Source organism: Nannospalax galili, unplaced genomic scaffold (genome assembly GCF_000622305.1).
Source record: "Nannospalax galili isolate Female #2095 unplaced genomic scaffold, S.galili_v1.0 scaffold219, whole genome shotgun sequence".
NCBI lineage: Eukaryota > Metazoa > Chordata > Mammalia > Rodentia > Spalacidae > Nannospalax > Nannospalax galili.
Genome location: NW_008342641.1, coordinates 447,138 through 460,932, shown reverse-complemented (window position 1 = coordinate 460,932; position 13,795 = coordinate 447,138). Strand labels below are relative to the sequence as shown.

The 13,795-nt window shown below is 37.5% G+C and overlaps 1 protein-coding gene across 2 annotated transcripts in view; it reads left to right on the top strand.

Annotated features, from left to right (window-relative positions):
* Window positions 1-13,795, top strand: part of Sh3gl2 (SH3 domain containing GRB2 like 2, endophilin A1) — a 191,273-nt gene that overhangs the window by 128,077 nt on the left and 49,401 nt on the right. For both annotated transcript variants that reach the window (XM_008838740.2, XM_008838741.1), the window contains exon 2: window positions 8,798-8,866. In XM_008838740.2, the coding sequence (XP_008836962.1) occupies window positions 8,798-8,866 (69 nt within the window). The remainder of the gene's footprint in view (window positions 1-8,797; window positions 8,867-13,795) is intronic.

Sequence of the window (13,795 nt, the reverse complement as noted above, 5' to 3'; positions counted from 1 at the left end):
CATCACCTAGAGTAGGATATTTTGTTTTGACAGCCTGCAGTAATACACTCCTGCTGATCTTATAGGAAGACTTTTATTTAGACACAGATGCTTCCTCTGCATACTCAGGTCTGCATGTCTTCTTACAGCATCGTCAGTGCCCAATGCTTTAAAAGTGTTCAGTAAACATTTCTCAAATAAATGCACTGCAGAGACTAGGGGCTAGCCATTTTTATTGTGGAGGTGGAGGCGACTGTGCAAATACGGTGGTCTGTAGAAGCATGTTTTAAAAGCACTGGCTGCTTCAAGCTAACGTTGAATGGTTTTGAGTAGGTCACCTCTAGCTTTTACCCTGTTTTCTCAGACTTCCATCCATTGTGTTCTTGAATAGCATTCTTTATGTATTTATTAATTTAGGGTACAAAATGGTGACATTTTCAAACATATGCCATGTCACTGTGTTCTTATTCACACCCTGTCCCTGGTCCCCATTCTGGTCCCTCTTCCTCTTCTTGTCTGCAAGCTCATAGCATTGGAGCATGTGACCAGCCCAACCACTGATTATAATTATGCTGTTTCCTGTAACAACCTTTGGTTCTCAGGCTCTACCAGTGGCAGAGAGGTATTATATTGGGAAAGAGAAGAGGGAAATGCCATGATTCTCTGCAGGGGAGGGGGGTGCTATCAGGTTGATCTGCATAGAAAAAGGAAACTGAAGGAAGAAGTAGCAGACCAGCCTAGGGCCGTTCGGTGCACTGTACCCCAACTGCTTTGAGGTCTGCTTGTGCATTGCTGACCAACTACATACTATAGCTATGTTGGGCTCTAGGAAACCCATGAACAAGATAAAAATCAGTGTCTTTCAGTAGCAGTGAAGAGCATTTAGATTAACCATGGTGATTTAAAAACAAAAAACAATGAATAATCTCATGAAGTGCCTTGGCGGCACAGAGAGCTCTGAAAATCTTTAGTGGGGTGTAGGTGACCTAGTAGCAGTGTCCTTCAGATAGCATGTACAAGTAGGACATAGAGATTTGATATTGAAGATCACTACAATGGAAGTGGCATTAATTATTGTTAGTAACCAAGAAAGTATTTGTCAGTAAAATTGAGCACTATGAATGGTCATGGAAAACAAGTTAAAATTTTAAAATAATTTTTCATCTAAAATTTGCATATTGATATACCAACATGAGTAGGTTTGTTCCTGTGGGAGGAAAAATTGTTTTGATCTATGAAATCAGAGAGCCTGGTTCAGTGCTGGCAGAGCCCCCATATTTAGACTGCATTAATTTGAGTTTTGTTATACTCGTTACATTTGGTGGATTTAATCTAAATGGGATTTGTTGTCTTGTTTATTTATTGAATGGTATTTGCATCCAAACAACCTAAGTCTGAAAGAAATAAAGAAGCTTGGTTTGGTGGCATATGACTTTTGTTTCAGCACTTGTGAGGCAGAGGCAGGATGATCACAGGATTCATTGCCAGCTCAGGGTCCAAAGTAGGCCTTGCCTGAAAGAAAAAAAGAGACAGGGGAAAAAAGTATCATACAATGTTCTCTTCAGACACTTTGCATGATGCTTTCCCCTCTCCCCTTTCTGATTCATGGCCTACCTTTATTGCATGATTAAAAAAAAAAAACAAAAAACCATTGCAATCAGTTAAATATCTTATCATTTGGCTTTCTTTAGAGAAAGAGGAACAGTGATAGGGGTGTGGGTATAAACAGATGGAGGCAGAGAGACCTTTATTTCAAGGAACTGGCTTACATAATTGTGAGCACTAAGTTTGTGGTGTAGGGCACACTGAGTTTGGGATACTCAGGCAGATGCTGTTATTACAGTCTTCAGGAAGGATTTTTTTCTCAACTTTAGTTTTATTCTAAATGTTTTTCATTTGATTTTATGAAACCCACCCACATTATCAAGGATAATTTCCATTACTCAACATCTGTAAAAATCTGTTCATAGCAACTGGGTATTAAAATCTAACTAATTAACATAGAAACAGACTCAAAATTTTACTTGTAAGGTGTCATAGAATTCTTCTGTTTATCCAAGCCCCACTATAACCTGGCCCCATCTTGTAGGTGAAGAAAAAGGTCTTGGGAAATTTATATTTTGCAAAACTGATTAGTAGAAAAGGACTTCCAGGAAATTCCCATTAACAAGCAAAAGCCCAGATAGTCATCTGCCTTCCTTTGTCAGCAGAGACATGGAGCATCATGTTCCAGACTATTTGTTAAGCAGACTAACATTTCAATGATTAGCACCATTTTTTTTTTCTATTATGAGTTCTGTTTCTTTACTCAAGGGAATTTATGACAGAGCTTTCAGCAGAATTTAACAAACAGCCTACATGACATAATTTTTACCTCAAGCCTTAGGAGTTTCTTTCTGGCAGTGCTGGGTTCACATGTGGTGGACAAAGAGAGAATAAAATCCTTCTATTGCCAGAACAGGAAGTGTTGTAGAAGTAGCACTGTCCTCTGCTAAACTGCCCTCTTGAGTTACTCTGTCTAGTGAAGAACTAAAGTGAGAGGGCGGGGACACTAAGAAAGAGCCTTTTATATTCTACCTATTGTATACACTTGAAATTTTTCAGGAGACCAAAATAAGATGACTGGCAAATGAAACTTTAGGTGATACTGACAAACAACCTTTCTAGTAGGGAGCTCAAAACTTTACACGATAATAAAAATATAACTCTGGGATGGACAGATTGCTCAGCAGTTAAAAGAGCACTGGCTGTTCTTGGGGAGGACCTGGGTTTGGGTCCCACTACCCACATGATGGCTAACAACCATGTGTAACTCCAGTTCCAGGGGAATTGGACACCTTCTTCTGCATGGCATGACACAGGTACACTTACATGCAGGCAGTATACTCATACACATAAAGTAAAATTAAGTAAAATATTTAAAAATATAGCTCTCTATATAATAATAATTTTACCAGCTTCTTTAGAAAGCTCTCTGTAGGGTCTAGAGGGATGACTCTACTCTTGTGGAGGCCCAGGGTGTGGTCCCCAGCATCTATGTGGTTGTTGACAACTGTCTGTAACTCCAGTTCCAGGAGATTTGACTCCATTTTCTGGCCTCCACAGGCATTGCATGCACAGGTGCACTTATTACATATATGCAGACAAAACACCCATATGCATAAAATAAAAATAATTAAATAAAAAATAAAAATTTTGAAGAAGCTATCTAGCCTATGAGAAATTTCCACTTTGAGGAAATTAGGATTACAATGTTGTTGCTTTTTACCCTGGGGAACCACAGCAGAGACAGAGCATCACACAAATTGATGTTTGTATTTCGCTCAATCCTATTTGAAAATTGTCTGTTCTGGGTATTCATAACAGCCAGTCTTCATTCTTTTGAACTCTTTGGATGAAGGAAAAAATACTGGATTTTATATAAGTAACCTTTATAATTTTTTGATATACAAATTCTAGTTAGTACTCAGAAATAATTCAGAATTAGCTCAATTTAGAAAATGCACAAACACACCTTTACTCATTTACTAAGAATAAGTTTAAATATCAGGATGGCAAAGATCAATATGTAAATTTTGAAATCCATTTTTGAAACATCATGACATTTAAGCATTCCAGTTTAATGACTGAGAAAAGCTCGTGTGAGACTCATATCCTATAAAGAAATTTACCATGTCTTTCATACATGGGAATGCCACCATCTGGAACAGTCCAGATCTGTGTATATGTAGTCAGCATCAAGAAAATACTGCTGTAATTTTGACTTTCCCATTTCTCTCTAAACATCGGACATACCATCCAGTGTTGTCATATGAATTTTTACTTTATAAATGAACTTAAGTGAAGTGATCCTTCATAAGGACTAGAGTGTGTGCTGATTATCTCTAGTCCCTGAGATGTTGCCTTTCTAGGACTAGGAGGATCAGGATAGCACCTGGTGTTACTTCTCTTTGAGGAACTTGTACCTGAAATAGTGTTGTTTGTAAATGATGTGTTTTAATTTAAAATTATTTTGCTATAAATGTCATTTGAAGCTTAAAATTCCACCTTTCATGTGTGGAAGATGGTTTGTTAAGGAACAGTAATCCTTAAGCAGGGGCATCACTCGCTGGCAGAGCACATTCTCCAGCATAGGCTGGGCCCTATATTGATACGCAGCCCACCTAAAAAAAGGCTCTATTTTAATATTGATTTTTAAGAATTTACAAGATTCTCTTACACATACAGTCTAGTTTAATTTTAAAAGAATCTAGTGCTAGGTGATGTTGGTTTCATTTCTCAGGTGAAGAACTTGAGGCATATTTTCTTTTTGCAGGTACAATGTCACTTTATTGGGACTGAAATTTATGACTTTGGACAATTTTTTTTTTTTTTTTTTTTTTTTTTTTTTTTTTTTTTTTTTTTTTTTTTTTTTTTTTTGGTATTTTTGAGACAGGGTCTCCCTGTAGCCCCAGCTGTTCTGGAATTCACTACATAGACCAGGCTGGCCTTGAACTTAGAGATCTGGCTGCCTCTGCCTTCCAAGTGCTGGGACTAAAGGCATGTGCCACCACGCCTGGCAACTTTGGACAATTTTTAAAAATATACTGTCAGTTGATTCTCATGAATACTAAATTGTCAATGGGATTTATATATATATAAAAATACATTTTATGGATTGTTCTGTTACACACGCTGGGCAGAACAATACCTATGTTCTAATGTCTGTTCTTAAAAATCATGTAATGCTAAAATTTATAGAATTTTAGAAATATATTTTCTGTTTGTTGACACACAGATTTCCCCACATAGTGTACACCTATACAGACACGTTCATATTGCATATGAACTGAAAGATATGACTATGCTTAGATAGCCCCAGGATTAATGGGAATAATGTTATAAATAACAACTATAATTATACTAAATAACAATGTTTGAACATAAAATTTTTTGTGAAGATAGAATTTTCTTTAGCTCTTTCTATAAAAAAGAAACCCATAAATTATAGTTGTTTTAATTTCCTGATTTTTTTTGTCTGTTCCTTTAAAGGAAAGATATATTTAGAGGGGACCTTAAACTTGTAGAGATTTTGAACCAGTGCTAACCAGTGCTAACAAAGTATCTTCCTTTATTTTATATCTAAATTTTGCTCATAGAATACTATTAAGATCATTTTTCTTTCTCCTCTGTGGATGTTAGTTACTGAGGCTTCAAGATATTTTAAAAATATAACACATTTGTGTTCCATTTTGCACCTTCAAGTTCATCTGGTAAAAAAAAATCATCTGCAATTTTACTCGTGAATAGTTCCAAGTATTCTGATAGAGTATGCCAGAGAAGTAGGAAAGCATGCTGCTAGGCTGGGTAGTCACAGGTGATGGAGGATGTACATGTGTATGTGGACATTTAAGACAGTTTATAGGGTCTGAAGTGTAGAAAGGGGAAATGGGTGTAGTTACAGAGTAGAGGGAATAAACACAGCATATTTGATTATATGGCAAAGAAACTTGTGCGGTGGACAGTGAGGAATAAAATAGAATAAAAACAGGGAAGTTAACAGAAGGTCAGAGCAGAATAGAATGAACGGTGTACGAGTGCATAGACCAAGCTTTCCTAACGCTTATTAGTTCCACTGATGAAGTGGTTTTCAAGGAGATAGCAGAGCTGGCTGTTAGGTGCTTAGTAAATGATATGAAATACTGGGAAGAATCACAGCCACACCTAGAGGGTGAAGTGTCTTTGGCCTGGAGGTGACAGATGACTTGGGGGCAGATGAGTCACTGCTCCAAAGCAGGGCATTTTGCTTTGTGCTGGGTCATAGTCATTTATTTATTCTACGTGTCTCTTCCTGCTGATTCCCACTGACATTTTTCTTATTCGATATTTAGGAAGAAAATAGCATAAGATAACCACTGCTGCAGATTCAGAATTGAGAATTTATTTTAAAATTGAGCTGATTATTATTGTTGTTGTTGTTGTTATTGGAAAGTTGTGCCTCTTGTAAGACTTAAGAGTGATCAGTCTTATTTGCCTCTGTCATGTTAATTGCAGCATTTACAAAATTTACATTGCAGTTAAGTTTGGCAAATCTTTACTAAGTACTTCTTGTGAGACATATCATATCCTCAGGAGTAAAAGAGGAGGGGTCTGCAAAAATTAAGAAACATTTAAAAAGATTATTGATCTGATTGGAACAGTGGGTGCATAGGAAGTGTAGTGGTAGAAAAGATTAAAAGTACAAGCTCTTATATTAAATGGTGCTGTTGAAGGCCTTGAGACTTTAATGTTATTAGGTTCTTAGATAGCCTTGAGAAATGTATTGAGGAGTTGTTTTAGGTTTGCAGATGGTACAAATAGAAACATTGTCTCTTTTGTACTGTTCTGTTTGATTCAATAGCTTCAGTAGCTTTTTCTTAAAATTTGTTTAAATAGATTATCAATTTCTCAAATACCCAGAATATTAAGTAGCATCAGAAATGCTATGTATACTAACTACTATGAAATCTTAGTTTCAGGATCCACCTGAATGGAGAATAATTGCATAAAGTAAATGATTACTTGGAAAGGAAAACAGAAGCTTTGTCATGGATCATGTAGGCTCAAGAAACCTATACTCAGGTTATATACTCACATCTAAAGACTGGCAGCCAGGATCCACAAATAAGAGAGAACTTGAGGTTGTTTCCTTGTGAAGAGAGCATCAGTGAACATGGCTGAGCAAGTGATGCTGAAGTAGGATAACGAATCATTTGGACATATGCCAAGAAGTGGTATATCTGGGTCCTGTGTGGTGCATCTATTTTTAGCTTTTTGAGAATTCTACACACTGATTTGCGTAGTGGCTGAACAACTTTGCACTTCCACCAACAGTGAGAGTTTAGCATGTGTTGTCAGTTGTTTTCTTGATCTTAGCCATTCTAGAAGTCTAGGGTATGAGGAAACCTCAAAGTAGTTGCATTTTCCTGATTGCCAGAGATGTTGAACACGTTTGAAAGATATTCCTTAGCTTAGCTATCTTTATTTATTTTGAGAGCTCTTTGTTCAGATCCATATCCCTGGTTTTCTGTAACTTAACCATTGAAGTGAAGTGATTGGTGTCAAGGATTAAGAATTAAGCAGGACATCCACATCTGACCATCTGAATATAGAGAAACAGGCAAAGATGGCCAGAACCATGGACAGCTCCTACAAGCTGTGGTGGTGATCTGAAACCACCTCTTCAAATAATTGTGACTACCATGGAAAGCCTTCTGTTTCCTCATCTGCAATGTGGTAATATCTATTCTGTGTAGTCCTTAGGAAGCACATTAATTGATAAATTACAAATTAAAGTATGTGTCTGTGATACAAATTTATTAATGTTGTTTTTATTAACCTTTCTACTTGAATCATTGATTTTGTATACCTAAGATTGTATTAAAGAAAATTTCTGGCTTCTTCTAATGTGATGGGATGAGAGTTAAATTAGCTAATAATAAATCAGAATACTAGAAACAGATAAGCACTTTATTGCGAAGTAGGATCTGTTACATAGATTGTGGGTTCAGATATAGGTTCCTATTATACCCCACACACACTTTTCATAACAACTTCGTGTGCCTAGTAGAAAGTAGAGGAATCAGCCCACATCGTACTCTATCTCACAGCGTATTACTCCTGTTACTGCTGATGCAGTAAATGTTGGCATCTAGATACACAGGGTTTTTTTTTGTTGTTGTTTGTTTTGTTTTATGTTTTCCCTGTGGCAGAAAGCAGGAGAGAAAGAGAGGCTAAGAAACACACTTCAGGTACCAACCAGAGGTCACCAAGGAGACCTGGGGGCTAGGAGCTGGAACCAGGTCTCTAGAAGCCCCTATAGACATAAGTGAGCCCGGCTCACTGAGATAACCCACATTTCTGTCAAGATTACTGCAAGCTGACCATGGGGAGATCTTCTGCAAGAACTCTCAACCAAGAGACTCCTGAAGGAAATTAAAAAATCACACTTCATTATCTGTGTGTAGTACTTTGTGTAATACAGTGATGTCTTAGGAAAACACGTAGCTGCCTTTACAGTTACAGGTTTTAAAAAGAACTCAACATGCTTATCTTTGATGAAACCACAGTTTCTTCTTGTGATTTTTGTCATACATTCTTACTATCCCTATTTTTAATCATTGTTTCAGAAAATACTACTGTATTTATTTTAATAACATGAATTTTGTATGTGAAGAATGATAATTTGCAGATGTTAATTGATGAAATTGATGAAATGTGCAATAATGAGTAGCAAAGAATTGCCCTGAACATCTTTCCATGTGGTTTGTTTTATGCATGTAAGGATATACACAGCTAGAATAGAATGCAGTCCTTTTATCTGGAGTCATCTGGGCCCATTTCTTCTTTAATAGTTTAATATATGCTTGTGATTATCTGTTCAATAGTCTATTGAGGAATAAGTTGAACAAGTGGCAATTTTCTACCTAGGAGCATTTTAGATCCATTATCAGAGGGAAATTATTATTGTGTGATGCTGCTGTTTTTTAGTACGTTCAAAGGAAAATATTAGCAGTTGGGTGATTGTATAGTGATTTGTGTAACAGAAAGAACACAAAACTGGGGCTGAAATCAGAAGGTGCAGGTTTGAATTCTTGCTTCAGTACCCACAAGATCATGACCTTTGTTAAACTGCCTAGACATTCTGAGCTACAATGTGCTGCTACGCGACCACACCAAAGTTAGAGACTAGCTCAAAGTTACCTTAGGTGGTTGTTCTAAAAGTGCTTGAAGCTTTAAAACACATTTTAAAAGGAAATAAACTCTTGATAATGATTCCTTTTTGTGGTTATTTCTACAGAAAGTGAGTGAGAAGGTTGGAGGAGCCGAAGGGACCAAGCTAGATGATGACTTCAAAGAGATGGAACGGGTGAGTCCTCACTCCTGGCCTTCCTTTGGAAGAAATTAGTTCCTGTAAGAGGAAGCATCTCTGTACTAGCATCTCAGAAGAGGCTGTGTTCTTTTAAGAAGCACTCCATTCACTACACATTTCAAATAGAAAACCCAGAGGGTTCTGTCTTCTCTTACTGTCCTGAGATGTTTTAGTGCACTCTTCCTAATTAGTTTTAGCATGGCATTTTCAACTAAGGCCAGTGGAGAGCTGGTGGTTGAATTTGAGTGAAGTGGGAAGGAAAAAGGAGCAAATGAATGATTTCTCAAATGTCTGAGGGAGACTTTGCGTCCCTGTCTGACTGCATAGGACTTCCTCTTGGTGCCAGCCAGAGGTAGCACAGAGCAGTTGGTGGGGGCGGGGGGGGGTGGTTCCAGTTTACCTGGCCCAAAGTCTTCTGCCAATTATTGCTGTTATTTCTTTTTTATTTTTATATGACAGCAAAATGAGAATATCGTTATTCACCTGAAGAATTTTAGTTACAGATTGAAGATCATATAAATGTTTTTTAGCATTCTAAAACATTACCAGTTTTCAACAAGAAAGACTTGTAAACTAAGTATCTCTTCATTTTTCTTGAGACATAAGCTATATTTTCTCTTTCAACTTGAGGTCATTCATAGTAAGAAATATTTAGACTTAATGTCAAGAGTTCATGTTAAAATGTTCAAAGAAATATTGTAGGAGTTAAATTGCTGGCTCTGTATCTCAAGAGAATGTGGTCAGCCTGTGATCGTCAGAAACCATATCTAAGCATTTTTAAGAATTTGCTTCTGTAAATTAGTGTAACAAATATTTTTCTTTATTTGATTGTGACTCTGTTGGTGTTTTTAGGGGCCTAGTGTTTTCTTAGTCCACCTCATTTCCAGTGGGCTGCCTCAGTTATGCTATTTTTATTATGTTTGTGAAGAGTGACACAAAGAATGTTCCTGGATGCTTCTACCTTTCAATTTTCCTACTGATGAATTTATGGGTCAACTAAAAAAAAAAGGCCTTGAGTTAGGCCTCCTATGAGCCAGTGATGTAGGATATAGATAAGGCTTGAATATGTGAAGTTCATAGTGTAGTGGGGAGAACTGACACAATGTAAAATGACAGTGTAGTGTGGTTAAGAAAGCTTAGTGCTAGACACTTCTGGTACACATGATGCTCATTTATATGTCACATGATCTTCAATCAAAGATGGTAACCACCAATTTCCATATTTCATATTTAGATGGGTATCATAGTGTCTTTAATTCCAGCTCTCATGAGGCAGAGGCAGCCAGATCTCTATGAGATCAAGGCCAGCCTGGTCAAGTTACAGGACAGCAGGGAACTGGGGCTACAAGGAAAACTTGTCTTAAAAAAAAAGAAAGAAAGAAACAGTAGCCTATGTATCTTTCATCAGCATCAGTCTGCCACCACTGACACACATTCCCAGAATGACAGCTTTGTGTCCTCTACTCCTTGCCCCTCGTGAGGAACAGCCCCAGGAAGCTGTTGATGTGCACCAGCCTGTCTACTTAGTCCTTCAGATTCTCTACTCTTCTCTCCTCATCTCCCCCTAGAGCGTCTATATTGCAGCACATAGCTAAGTACCATGACAGATTAAGCAGGTGTTTAGGAATTTAAAATTGTCAGGTGTCAAAAGTTAGTCCTGCATCTAGCATCTGCTAAGACTAAGGCTAATAAGCTAGGTAGCTTACTGTCTAAGCTAAGATAAACCAATTCTTTGTTTCTTAAATGAGACTAAAACTATAGGAAATTTGGAGAATAGAGTTTAATCACTGAACAACTAATTAGACCTTCAGAGACTTGCTTTGCTCTGAAATCTATGCCAGTCTTACAAACTAATTACAATAAAAGAGGATCTTGCCAAGCATTTTACTTTAGGCAAATAGCCAGACATCCCTCAGAGTCTGAAGATGATGTGTAAGATTTCTTTTTCCCATTTCTTAGAAAGTTTATTAGTCCTTTATTTTAAAATCTAGATATTCCTTTAATAAAGTAGACATGATTGAAGAATTTACCTATGGTCCTGTACTTGAGTTTTTCCTCTTAAGTAAATTCAGAGATTTAGATTTCAATACGTTACAGAAATTGTTTTTTTCCCCTTTATGTATCTTTTGATTTATCATTATTCTGTGATGCTTATCAAGTTTTGTACTCTACCTATGTTTACTATACTTAAAAGTAGACTTCTGTAGACATTGAAAAATGTTTTCTGTTCATTTAGAATCTCATGTCTTTAATATTTCTGTTAGTCAAGTACTCATAGAAATGTTTTAACTCAGTGTTCCCAAGCCTCCAGAAGCATCATCATATCATCCTTCCACAGTTGATTTTCTGATCATCAAGCATTTATTTAGTCGTAACCACAGAGATGCAGGTAGATAACAATATGAAATAAATTAGAAATATGCACCAAATAGCACTCCTGGGAGAGAGTGGTGGATATTCCTAGAGGTTTTCCCTAATCTCGGACTGCTCAGATGAAACCCCTTTGTGTGTCTCAGCAGCCTACCTTCCCTGTCTGACGTCTGGAGACCTCTGGTATGTTGTCTCCGCAGGATCCTTGGCCCTAATCATTACTTTCTTTCTCTTACGTATCTTATATGGAGTTGCTGTAAATGTTATCTGTTACTTACAAACTTCATGAAATGGAGGCTAAATTCCTTTCTATGATCCAGACATTGGGCAAATTTCTTCTTTATAAAACTACAGAATTTTTGTTAATGGGAAATGGTGGAATTTGGGGAACTTCTGGATTTCCCTCAAATTTCTATCATTGCTAGTTATTCGGTTGTTGTTTTTATGTGTTGGTGTTTAGCTACATTCATTAATTCCCTTGGAAAATCTGCAAATGCCTTTGGAAAATGTAAATAGGCTAGATGTTGTGCTGGGTACTAGAAATACAGAGATGCATGAGGCCCAATCCCTGCCTTCAAGGGGCTTTCAGTTTCCTTGGAAAACAGAATGGGCACATAAATAGGCAGCAAATAGGACATAATCCTATAACCGAGCTGAATCCTGAAATTTTCTCTTTCATTGACTGTGTGAAATGCAGGACTCCTGGTCAAGGGGGACACCAGCATGGTGTCTCTCTTCCCTGTGAAGGGCATTCTGGGGAATTCCTTCTAGTTAAACCTAAGGTGCTCTGGGGCTAGGAACATGGAAATGAGCCCTTTAGTAAAATAGAATTCTTAAGGAGGAGCTTCAAGTTTTAAGAAAGGCAGGATGCTGAGAAAGGAATGAAAGACTCTATTCTAGTTGAGTGTGAGAGGGCGGGGACTCAGCAGAGGGGAATGTGGAGAAAGGCTGGTGGTGTCCACAGCTGTGTCCTCACATACTTAACCCTTAGTGGGAGAAGTAGGATTAGTGAGTAGAAACCATGTGGGATAGATTATGGCTCACTTTAAGGTAGCACTTTTGGTCATCAAAACTGTTTTGAAGAAATACCACAGAAATAACCAAATTCCCTACCCACCTGTACTGAAACAGAGGCCAAACCTGTAGTTTCCTGTATCATGGGAAGCATACTAGTCATCGCTTGAGTTTTGTAGCAAGTAATTTGCCACTAACATTGTCAATTTTCATGGCATCACTCTAGAGTTCTAGTGATCTGTCTCAAATTAGAGAGAAGCGAGGAAAGCTCCAGCCAATATGTTCAAAACAATACCTTCTCAGAGTGGACCTGGCACTTGCTATGGCACTGAGTTCTTCATGGTGGTAGTGAAGGAGAGGCCAGTCACTGGCCTAAGGCACTCACCTGCTGTATGAAGCTGACTATCACTATTCTCTTCCATTTTATTAAAAGGCTTATTTCCATGTTCCTAGCCCCAAAGCACCTTGTGGTTTGACTGGGAAGAAGTTCCCAGAATGTTTTTCAGGTGGCAGTAGGCTGTATGAAGGGCATGTGCCACAAACAAGATGGTTTCAAAGACATTCTTTTGCTTGGCCTGACATTCCATGGAGACAGGCTTCCTCTCAGTTGCATGATTATAGTTTATTTCCAGACTTATACTCATTAAAATGGTAACGCTTAGGAAGATTAACAAAATTAAAATTAATACATTAGAGTAATCTGAGCCTAATACTACTTTTTCATTTTCAAAATTCTGTGTATCAGAGTTTCTGAATATATATGCTACCTCCTTTAAAGCCAGGCAGTTTGAAGACAGACAGGCTTGTTAATGCTCACAGAGACACTAGGGAGTTGTTAAAAATACTGCTCCTCGATCAGCCTGCCAGACAACCTTTCCCAGGGCGCTATTTTCATCAGGTCCCTATGACTTGTTTATTTAGCTGTTCTCTTTCAGCACTTCAAATGAGTACGTGCATGTTCTTAACTTGTATCAGTGAATGTTAAGATTTGAGAAGATTTCGGTGTTTCATATGATACTTTAACTTATTTGATATATCTACTGTGAATTACCCTGTATCTAAGAGGGTGCTTAACTCATGTCATTATTATCGGTTGTCAAACCCACAGACTATCATGTAAGATGTTTAATTTTCTTGTAAACTCCTGTCTGTTTCTGGAAGCATCTGGAATAAGAGGCATCTGACAGTATGAAATAATGTTTTTCATAATTTCATTGCTTTGTAAAGGAGTCCATGTTTTTCATGTGTTTTCAAGTCCAGAAAACACTGATATGTATTTGTTCATGGAATAAAGGTGATAGTCAGATGTGTGTGGAGTTAGATGTGTGTGTTTTAGAGTTCTAGTATCATATCTCAAGACTGAGGCAACTGTTAATGGACAGCATTATAGGTTAAATATGGCATCCTCCAAGAAACACAGCTTAGTTCAGTCATCAGCACATTCTATTGGTAAACCTTTTAAGCTCTTTTGGCCAGAGGGACTTTGACCTCCTTGCTGCACTAGTCTCTAGGGCTGTTAGGGCACAAAAGGGGTCCATTGAA